A 12,017-nucleotide genomic window follows, 5' to 3' on the forward strand; every position below is an offset into this window, starting at 1 on the left:
CCACTGCACCAATACACACACCATTTACATATCGGTGACTACCATGGTCTTGGCCACCCTTGCATAACTATAATGGCTGAAATATACACACGCATATTAGCACCTCCCAAACTCTTTCCCAAATGTCTGGATCCCGGTCCGTCCGAGGGCGTTCAAACAAACGCGTTTTAGTGTCATAAATTATGGTGAAAGGCGCTCTAACAAAGGACAAAACGAAAGAGTGAATGAAGACAGTTTTTTGCTGGAGCGCAGCTGTTCCGGCCCAATTCCTTCCCTGGTTTAGGGAAACAGGAAAAGAGCCCTTCAGCACCCCCACCACAGGCAATTTCCCCCACCCCTTTAATTTCCTATCATGTGCAGGTTAATTAACTCCTATTGGAAACAAATGATGTCCTGCTAACTAGTCTTAGTGATCTGTAGCTACCAGACTTTTAGACTTCCTAACGTTATGTATCCTTCTGATGTTTTCCAACATGTGATGATGATGTTGATGATGATGATGATGATGATGATGATGATACGAGTGGGGGTGGTGTTGGCGATGATGGTGAGGTCAATTACCTTGTTTTAAAATGCAGGCTGTATAAAAACACTTATGGTGGTTGCTCTGAAATACTTTTGCCCAGCCATGGTCTCTGTCTATGGAGAGTTGGCTGCTCTGTGTACAATCTTTTCAGTAATGGCTTTATGATCAACTTGATGTACCAAAAAGCATCAGTCCAAGTGACAGAGTACTTGAACATGTTGTATGCATAATATGATTGTAGGAACTGGAATTATTTCTTTAAAAATGTATAGTAAGGAAACATGAAATCGTTAACCAGCTCATTCTAAATCACATTGTGCCGCTGTTTCTAAATACATATAGACCCAGCCAGGAATATTTCTGGATAATTAAAAGGGATTTCTAATGCCAACTTAATGCATTTCACACTTGTGTGAGCTGTAATTCCTTGCTGTGTATGTTTTAGAATTGCTGGTACTGGACCAGGTGCAAATTATAAGAACAATAGGGAAATAAGCCAGTGGCTCATGCTGAGAAAAGCGTTAACCCTCCCACATACGTGGGAAACGCAGATGATAAGGGCGGGGAGAGAAAACACGCAACACATGATTCTTTTTGGAAAGCATTCGGGCGCATTTCTTTTTTCAAACTGCAAGAATTAAACGAATGACATCATTCACCATGAATGATTATTTTTTTGATCCAAAAAAACACACCTAATAAAATGCATAAATTGCAAGACCTTGACCCCTGGAATAATCATTCCTAAAATGGAACATAAAATGGATGTGCGGGTAGGGGATAAACGCTGACCCGCTGCCAAAAATGTGTTTACTGCTGCAGACCACATGTCCCTACTCGCCTTCTTACTTGACCCTCACTTGTTATCTTAGGTCCAAGAAACACATGTCGCCACCACGAGGGCACCGGCCCCAATACCGCCACTCTCGTGGCTCCCATGTCGTAGCCTTTCAAGACGAAACGAAGGATGCTGCAGCACTGCGGGAATGCAACGTCGTATCCCAGGAGTCCGGCAAGAAAGCGGGTGCACCATGTTGCTCCACTTCTTATATCCCTGTGCTCCCAGTACACCGTGACCCAACAGAAGAACAAGTCCTGGGACTTCCTGTCATCATTGGGCCATCATTGATGGTGTCATCATGCCACCCAGTGCTGGGAATGTCCCATTCACATTTGCTCCCCTGCAGCCGTCGCCGATGCCCGCAACACTTTAACTTTGATGCACTGTACTCAAGAGTAAAGCAAACATGATAAGTGTTCTTAAATGTATAGACAGGCAAGCATGCTGCTGTGGGTTGGCATTTGGGGCAAAACTCTCTCCCGGAATCATATGAATCAACTTTATAAAACTGTGACCCTAGTTTTTTATTTTAGTTATTTGCAACACGTTTCTATACTTTGTTCTGCATTCGTTTGACCTAAGTTGTCATATATTCCCATTTGCTCTGCCCTTATGTGATTCTAGATTGTCATTTGTTTCTCTGCACTTTTTTGCATCTCTAGAGAAACCCCTCAAAGCTCACACCAGAAAAAATGCAACCCACTAGGGAAAAAGGCCCAGCACACCTGTTGCAAGAAGAACAAGGTTTATTTCCACAAGAATAGAGCTGCACCAGCAAACCACTCTGCTGCTGCAGAACGTTCTGCCAAAATTAGTACAAGCAGCAGATTAAGAAGGCACACAGCGTCATCAGTGACGTAAGTTAAATAGTGTACAAATCCGAGTGCCTGGTTGGTGAGACCTGCTCCATAAGGGATACCAGGCCATTGGTCCCAGCCCTGTCTGTCCATCTTCTCCCACGCTGGCTTCTTCTCGTGCGTCATGAGGCTACAACTAATTACTCATTATATGAAGAAAAAAACAATACATTCTCTATCTCTAATCTAATGTGCACCTGGTACGGCAGTCAAGGGCTAAGCGGATACGCCAAGGTCATTGCAACTGACACACACCAGCTCAGTTGTCGGCGCCCCTCCAAAGTTTTCCACCCTCATTTTAGGTTTGTTGTTTTGCCCCTCCCGGAACCTCACAAATCTCGTGGCCTCTGGTGAAGGCAGCTGGACCCTGCTTTCTGATCTTTTCTGATCGGTCATGGAGGGGGGGGTCTAGCAGTTTTATGGTCGCGGTCTGGGGCTGGCTAATACCTTGGAATGCTGGGGTCTTGGATGAGGGCAGATGGGCGCTATAACTTAGAGCTAGAACAGGGAAGGCCAGAGGTTCATGCCCTCCTTCTCGTGTGATCGCTTTTTGCAAGGAGCTCTCAACCCCTTCCTGGCCTTGCAGGGCACCCTCTTCCTTAGATGCGAAATGCTGGCAACATTAGACAATGAAAGGTCTATGAATCTATGCAGCTCTGGCCTTTCCCACCAGTACCCACGATACAACCTATTTTACACTTATTTCCATGTTTGTGGCCAGGCCCGCAGTCCCGTCTGGAATACAGCATCAGGCCTCGATTTCAATATGGTTGTTATTACCTAAGATGGCATCTGATTCCCTGTGTGTTCTAAACCCACAACATGCACTACCCTCCCCACACAATAGTCCCTTCTGCAACCCCATCAGTGCTGTACCCCCTCGAGCCCCTATCATACATTTCTGGGCCTTCACCTCATTCTAAACTACTTGGGGTCTGGGACAGTTGTCCCCCCTTCCCAACACATATTACACCCCATTATTTCCTCAGAACTGGTTTGTAACTGATGTTCCATTGTTTCTGCTGCTCTTGTTTCTACCTTGTGCTCCATTCTGTCCTCTGCATTTATTTACCTCATGTCCAGTACAGGCCAATCACTATGAGTGGGGAGGACCTGTCCCCTTCCCTGAGAGGCAGGGCACCCCCTTCGCCTGAGTGGCAGGCAGCAAAGTCCACTGATATGTTTTATCTGCATGGGGAACTGTTCTACCTTCCTATGAGCAGGGTCAAGTCCCCCACTATGCTTATTTTGCTGTTAGCATAATAATTAAAGGTGGCGGGCGAGTCTTCAAATGGCCCTCCACCTCCCATTTCTATGCTAACATTTGTTGCAGAGCAAAAAGGGCTCTGCAACAAAAAAACAAAATAATGCACTGCGAGAGCTGTGCCACTGCTCAAAGGCAAGCAAATAAAGCACACAAGTGAACTAAGCTGCTGCCAGACAGGTGAAGGGGTGGCACACCGCGTGCACATAGTGGCAGGCTGCCATTGGATGTAAGGTACAAACAAGTGTAGAGGAAAGAATGAAAAATAAGGTAGAAAGAAATGCAGAGGATAGAATAGAAAGGAAGGTACAAGCAAGTGCAGAGGAAAGAATGGGACATAAGGTCCACCCAAGTAAGGGGGCAGCATGCCACTCAGGTGAGTGGGAAGTGCCCCCCACCCACGCTCATATGGCAGTCTGCCTCTGATCAAGGGTAAAGCAAACATAAGTGTTATTAATTGGATAGACTGGTCTACATTCAATTTTGTGGCCAGCCTAGCCATGTAATAACATGTATCAAATTTGCATCAATGGTAAAGCAAACACGATAAGTGTTATCACATGGCTAAAATGAAGACCAGTCCAGTACAGTCCATTTAATGTAGGCCAGTCTAGCCACTTTGTAACACTTACATGTTTGGTTTGCCCTTAATGCAGAGTAAAGTTTACTGAATGGGAAAGAAAACACAACTGTAACTAGTAACTATATGGCTATGCTAGCTTACATTGAATGTAGTTCAGTCTAGCCACGTAAAAAACTAATCATATTTGCTTTACCCTTGATGCCCAGTAACTACGCATGGAGGGAAAAGCAAACATGATAAGTGTTATCACCCAGCCAGACAAGCATTCTAGCCATGTTATAACACTTATCAAATTTGCCTTACCCTTAATGCACAGTATTGGTGCATCAAGGGTAAAGCATACATGATAAGCGCCACTACATTTCTAGGCTGGCATACCTGTGCATGAAGGGTAAACCAAACATGATAAGTGTTATTACGTGGTAACACTGGCCTGCATTAAATGTAGGCAAGTCCAGCCATGTAATAACACAGATTATGTTTGCTTGACCTTTGATGCCATGTATAAAATGCTACACTATATTAAGAAAGTATAGGTAGACTGGCACAATGTGTACCAGTGTGCCCATACTTTCTTAATGTGGCATGACATGTTATACTTGGCATAAAGGATAAAAGAAACATGATAAGTGTTATTCAGTCTTTAGATTGGCCTATATTAGTGGCGGCAGTCGCATATACTTTTTAAATATAGCATGACATTTTTACTTGGTATCAATGGTAGCACACATGTAATGAGTGCTCTTAGGTGGCTAGACTGGAATACATTAGTGGTGCCAGTCCCCATATCAATTCAAAGTGTGGCATGGAATACTTTACTTGGCATCAAGGGCAAAGCAAACATGGTAAGTGTTATTATATGGCTAGCTTGGGCTACTTTGGTGGTTTTAGTGTGCATTTGCTTTTTTACTGTGGCATGGCATTTGTTACATTTTACTTGGCATCAAGGGTAGAGCAAGCATGATGAGTGTTGTACATGTCTAGACCCGATTACATTGGTGGCTCCAGTCTAGCCATATATTCTTTTTGTGTCATGGCATTTTTGTACTTTTTGCACTTGGCATCAATGGTAAAATACTAATAAACATAGTGAAAAATTAGTTACTCCTCTAACTTTAATTTTTGTAAATTTGGACATAATAATAAGTAACAGATCAGCCGTGCAAGATAAATATGTAAGTTTAAATTCAAATCAATGTTACACTAAACACAAATGCAACAGATCATTTTAAACATCAAAAAGGAAAAAAGGACTTACGTACTAAAACTTAGCCCAAAGTATGGCCGCCGAATTTTGTAAATGAACAAAAGGAAAGAGGGACTAGCAATCTGTAACTCTTTATGAACAAGGATTTGCCAGAATCAAAACAGGACCCCCGATGCTTGAGGCATGAGCAAGAGAATTTTGTAGGTAAGTGCTTTTAAGGGGTGGAAAGACCACCGCTACAAGCATGCTCAATGTAGAATTCAGCACGCTTGATGCCGAGTGGCATAAACAAAATATATTTTGGTTGGGATTTCAAACTCACGCGAAAGGGTGTTTTGGTAAACACAAATGGGGAGCAAATCGGTTACCAGTCATTGTAACTGAAAAAGTAATTCCTAGTGACCGCTAGAGTAACAGAATGCATGAGACCAAGGATATGTAATGCGATTGGAGGATTGCAAATATGAATAGCACTTTTTACATAAATGCAATGAGAAAGATGTTACTAGTCATGCTTACTAGAGTTTAAAATGTGTCTAAATATATGCCAGGGAATCATGCATAAAGAATCAATCCGATAGAAGGTTAAAAGGCTAATGTTAGCATAATAGAACAACCAAATTTGTTTTAGGTGGGATTTAACCCTGGAACTACCGTGATACACTTCAACTAAAAACTAATTCCCGGAAATAAGGAAAGGGAGATTCGCATTACATTCAATAAGGGTAAGAAAACAAATTTACATGCTTTTCTGACAGCCAAAAATTGTTAGGTCCATGCCATCCCATACTTACTTCTTTTTCGGATTGCACAAATTTAATTTAAAAAAACTAACATAGTCACTGTAATGGATTTATTTTTAACCATTTGAGGTAACTAAGAGGTGCTGCACTTTTAGGTGTTCATGCAATTTGAGAATGCTAAAAGGATATACTACACAGCCTAAGTCACTATTCTAACTACTAAATGTGTTACAAAATATGCTAAAATGCTATTTCATATGTTATATTTTGTGTTTTGTTTTATTACATGTTACGCTTGCATTCAGCCCGGATTTGAAAAAGGCGCCAATGAAACGCCGAAACACGTGTCATCCATATGGGCAGAACATATATCAAATAAATTAAGAAAAAATACTTGAAGAAACTTGACTACGTACTTTTATTCATTTACATCAGAAATTTGGCGCAAAGAGGTGTAGGCACAAACAAACTACTGCTTACTTTACAAACGGAGCTGAGGGACTCTATGTCTCCGTGTTGACCTACATCCTTGCGACACAAGAATAAAATAATAAAATAAGAAAACCATTGCCAACCTTAATAGCACTAACATACGGGTCGCGAGAGTACACCTTATGAGATCCCCACTCAAGAAGTCCCTCACTCAGTAGATATGTGTGATTATGTAGTACACTGGCTTATGTTGATGGATATTTTCCCAGTCTGGTACTTTCTTTTTGTGGTATGGCATGTATTACTGTCTGGGAGTCCTTATATGATAATACTGGCAATTCATTATGCTCTGCTGTCCATACTCCTCACAAAATTTGCAAGCATAATGCCTTAATTGGGGTCTTTGACTTTCATAGAGTTTGCATTCTTTCTGTGGCTCTTGGAGTGATCTCGACCAACCTTTTTCTTTCACCTGCACAGATAATGCTGAGACACAAATCATTTATTCAGAACAATGAGCTCAGCCCAGTACAAACACACATGCACACCAATTCACACAATATTCCCTCGCTCTTTAATTCATACCATTCACTTGCTTATTCACACTCACACCCATACACCATGTACTCGCTCATTCACATGCACACCCAGCCACCCATACATAAGACACTCACTCATTCACGCACACATTACACAACACATCCATTAACGGACACCCGCATACATGCAAAGATAAATCATAAACATGCAACACCCTTGGACAAAAACCAGCAAGCAGGGAGAGCTTACTGGTTACTGACAAGAACAATGGAGCCAGAGACCCGCCATTCTGGGCCGCAACCAGAAAATGTCTTCTGGAAGTTGAAGTATGAACTCCAACTTCAGAAAGAAATAATTTCTTTCTGAAGCTTGAGGATGGCCCCCCTAGGACATGGTGGCAGGGCTCCCCATAGAGCGGGCCCTTCGGAGGCCCATGTTACATCTCTGGATGAAACACACATGTGTTGAACCAAAAGGGGGTCTTGCACCTGAGTATTCCCCTAGTCATCATAGTCCCACATTATGAAATCAGGTAAATCGATTTTCAGTTATTTGTACGTTTCCCAATTATTTGGGTTCTGTTTCTCTTGCCCTTTTCCCATGCGTGTTGACTGCTTTACAATTGAAATATTTACCAATTTTATTCGATTTCTATAGAAAGCAGAGCTTAAAATAGTTCTTGGCCAAGGAAAAAATGGACGAAGAACTGCTGTGTTTTCTTCTGTTGTAAATTCTCCTGTACACTTAAAAAAGAGTCTTCGAGTTTTCTGGGCTCCATTTACAGTGTAATTCACAGTGTAGCGTGTATCTTAATCCTCTGATTTACCTGATATCACAATGTGGGACTACATCTCTGGGTGTTACACAGCTAACATTTCAGAGAAAGAGAAGAGAGAGGGAGAGAGAGAGAGAGAAAGAGTGTGTGTGTGAGAGAGAGAGAGAGAGAGAGAGAGAGAGAGAGAAAGAGTGAGAGAGAGAGAGTTTGTGTGTGAGAGAGAGAGAGAGAGAGTGTTTGTGTGTGTGTGTGTGAGAGAGAGAGAGAGAGAGAAAGAGAGAGAAAGAGAAAGAGAGAGAGAGAGAGAGAGAGAGGGCGCAAGAGAGAGAGAGAGAGATTGAGAGAGTTTGTGTGTGTGTGTGTGAGAGAGTTAGAGAGAGAGAGAGTGTGTTTGTGTGTGTGAGAGAGAGAGTGAGAGAGAGAGAGAGTTAGAGAGAGAGTGTTTGTGTGTGTGTGTGTGTGAGAGAGAGAGAGGGAGAGAGAGAGAGAGAGAGAGAGAGAGAGAGAGAGAGAGAGAGAGAGAGAGAGAGAGAGAGAGAGAGAGAGAGAGAGAATGCAATAACTGGTCTTGAGTAAAACATTGAAGAATGGCAGACATGTGGCACAATATTATTTTCTACTGGCCGTTAACGTAACCTTGCATGCAGAGAAGCAGACGAAATCGGCAGAATATAGTGGGGTGTCCCTTACCAGTACCTGCCAGCCTGGTAATGCTGTGGTTGTGGTGTGGTTCGCATATCTGTTGCTAATGCAAAGTGGGATTCAGGCTACATTGTAAAGTTAACCCATCAAAGGCTAAATGGCGCATTGGGTGGAATATCCACGAGGTGCTCGAGGGCAGTTACAAAGGCGGCCCCGGCCATTTGATGACAATTTGCAGGGCATTTGATTTTGCCCCGATATAGCGTGTTATACATTTCAAAATTAAATGTTATGACTGATAGGAGAAGGGAACATATGGTTTGGATTGAGAAAGGGAGGAGGGAGATAGATTGCAACAAATTAAATCCAGGTACAGGGCTGTTCTCTCGCTGTTAACACTGCATTTAATGTCAGTTTTTAAATTTGTTTTTCGAGTGTTGTTTTTTCCTTTTTCCACAAATAAGTGTTCTTCAGTTATTCTTACCTGAGTGGTTCAGGTTGGATTTTTTGTTAATAATTGGATGGTTTTCATAGGTCGATGCCCATTGATTTATTTTCATTAGTGGATGCAATGTTTGTATTTATGCTTTCTGTGTAATGTGTTAATCCATATCTATTCATACGGGCTCTTCAATGGTTTACCTCCACAATTTTGAAAGTGCTAAATTTGGTCGTAACAAATGTATCATTGCCTTTTGATCTTTCCCCCCTCCTTTGTCCCTGCCTATTCCATTTCCCACCCTAATGTCACCGCCACGATCAATTTACCACAAACAAATGTACCACTTCTAATTTGTGTAGGACAAACCTCTCTGGGCCATCAGTATCTAGGTACTCGATTATTTTGGTGGTCTTTGTATTTAAAATATTTTATCAGTCACATGGAACCACAGTAAAAGTATAAAAAAAAAGGTTGCCAGACTAAAACATGTACTTATGCAGAAGAGTATAAACTAAATGGCTCCTGGTCCCCTACAAATAAGTGACTCCTCCACTTCCGGGCCCAGTTATACTTGCACGATGCACATACAAATGATCTTTCATGGAGCATCTATCAATCCTTTTTTCCGTCCTGATGAAGGCCGCACGATTCAAAGCATATTTCAATTGCTGCAAGTGGCCGAAACACAACTGTGTCAACTTTCCCACACAGTATTGATTGCTCATACTGTTTATACAGCTGTTTGGTTCAGCCATGAAATGACATATGGTTCCCAATAGATGAAATGGGACCCACATACTCCTTGCAATATTTTATTTAAAAGTGTTGTCTTTGCATATGCATTTGTTGCCTTTAATGTTAATTGTTCTCTCCCCTGTGAACACATTAAGCGTATACCACCGTTTATGTATGTCTAACACCATGATGATCTTTTGTAAAGAGATGTCTAATATTCCTTTCAACTTACTTACGAGTAAATTCATTCCAATTTCTATGGTCGCCGGAGTCTTTATATATTCGAGCACACCCTAATCAATTTGTCTTATGCAGAAGAGGGCAGAGGCCCTACCACCGTGCATAGGCCGCCAACTCATCTGCTCCCTCTGGCCTCCTCTCCATTTACCCGAGCTACCCCTCTCCTAAATCCTCACCCCGGGGCCTCTCGCGCTCACCCAGTTTACTGCAGCTCTTCAGTATGATTAACCTGGCGATCCTTCAGGTGTTCAGCATGGCGCGCTAATTATGCATCTCTCCCCTCTTGCCCCCGCAAGGCTCGCTGTTTTTAGCGAGCGCCGTGTGGACGACTCTGCCTGGCCTCAGCCTGATCCTGATTTGTGTGTATTTAATCCGGTTCTGGCTGCTGTAGCTCGGAGGAAGACGAGGACGCCGAAGGGCCCACCCGCGTGTGCTGCGTGACGTGGAGCTGCGTGGCAGCTGTCATCATCTGCTGGTGAGCGCCCCTGTGGCATCTCTCTCTCTCTCTCTCTCTCTCTCTCTCTCTCTCTCTCTCTCTCTCTCTCTCTCTCTCTCTCTCTCTCTCTCTCTCTCTCTCTCTCTCTCTCTCTCTCTCTCTCTCTCTCTCTCTCTCTCTCTCTCTCTCTCTCTCTCTCTCTCTCTCTCTCTCTCTCTCTCTCTCTCTCTCTCTCTCTCTCTCTCTCTCTCTCTCTCTCTCTCTCTCTCTCTCTCTCTCTCTCTCTCTCTCTCTCTCTCTCTCTCTCTCTCTCTCCCTCCCCCCCCCCCCGCGCAGTGTGGGTGTGGAGGTGGAGGTGGGGGGCGTGGGATTAACTGAAAGCTATTCGTAAACCGGGAAAATCTACAGAGTTCCCTACAGGCCAGTCCACCCCTCCGGGGAGGAGGAACATTTGTTTGTTGAAGGATTTCTTTTAAAAATGGCATGCCACCTTTTTCAGCTGCCTCAAAGCGCTTTTGGAGTGAAACATTAGGAAAGGTTGGGCACTCAAAGTGGCAACCTTTCCCAGAAGGCAACATGGCGTCTGATAGTTCTCAGTTCGGTTCCCCAGTGTTTATTAGGGCATGTTATGTTATGATGATGTTATGATATGGGATTGGGGTTTTATAAAGCACGTGTAACCGATACCTTCTCGAGTGTCTCTGCTTTAGAGGATTTTGGTATTGATAGTCTTGCATGTGGCTTTGCAAGGTGAGTAGTCCTGGCAGGGGTGTTGGGAATGTACACCCTCTCCGTCCCCTACCTGCCCAGGTTTGTTGGGGTGATGCTTACGCATATGTGTGATCCTTGAATGATGCTGTCAGGAGCAGGGATGGGTGAAATACGCAGATTTTTCATGATTTAATTCTGACCGCCTCCCCACAAAGACCGGCCTCGGTGGATTGAAAAAAATAATGAAAAATTGGCCCACAGTTGCAAATGGCTTTTCATTCCTTTTGTGACACTGTTTGAATAATACCAAGGGGGAGTATTTTGATCAAATGTGATGCAAATTGTGCATTTCAGCAACACTGGTCAAAACTACTAGCCTCATAGTGAAGTAACTCATCAAACTGACCCACATTGGCCAATAAAGTGGCACACTTTGACCAAAAAAAGTGCCCCACACCAGCATTTTGCGTTTTTGGTTCGGCCGTGGGCCTATTGCCGTATAGGCCTGTCCGAACCTGTCTGCAAGCCCTCACCAGCAGCTGCGTTACCTTAAAAATAAATAGGACGTCCCTCTCTGTTTCTACATGGAGATCTGTGAGGCACCCTGCCTCTTTAAAATAAGAACGTTTTGTGCTTCTTATTGGATAATGTTTGTACAAAACAAGAATGAGCATCCGCATACAATGCATATGCAGCACCATCATCAGTCATGACAGGCATTAAGCATAACAATAAAACAGCAAATCCCTTCTTTGCAGACTCTAATCGAAACGGAGCCGTACTTCCAAAACCAATCAAAATCCAAATTACAACAAAGCCACTTTCACACCCATAACCCATACTAGAGGCAATAAAAGCATAAATAACAGGAGAACTATGCAAAAGGAAGAAGACGAGGCCAAAGGCAGAGCCATGTTTTTCTTTGTGGTTGTGGCCATAGAGATAAAGTGCTAGAGACGAAGTGCCAGTGGTAGTTGCAGCGCTATATATTAGAACCTCCGTGGCTCCCCTTCCACCACATACCATTGCAAGGGGCTTTGGAG

The 12,017-nt window shown here is 43.2% G+C and overlaps 1 protein-coding gene across 1 annotated transcript in view; it reads left to right on the top strand.

Annotated features, from left to right (window-relative positions):
• Nucleotides 1-12,017, top strand: part of TTYH1 (tweety family member 1) — a 461,219-nt gene that overhangs the window by 69,398 nt on the left and 379,804 nt on the right. The window contains 2 exon segments of the mRNA XM_069636812.1: nucleotides 10,173-10,209; nucleotides 10,211-10,302. Of these exon segments, the coding sequence (XP_069492913.1) occupies nucleotides 10,173-10,209; nucleotides 10,211-10,302 (129 nt within the window).

Source organism: Ambystoma mexicanum, chromosome 1q, assembly GCF_040938575.1.
Source record: "Ambystoma mexicanum isolate Mex_15411 chromosome 1q, UKY_AmexF1_1, whole genome shotgun sequence".
NCBI classification, from domain to species: domain Eukaryota; kingdom Metazoa; phylum Chordata; class Amphibia; order Caudata; family Ambystomatidae; genus Ambystoma; species Ambystoma mexicanum.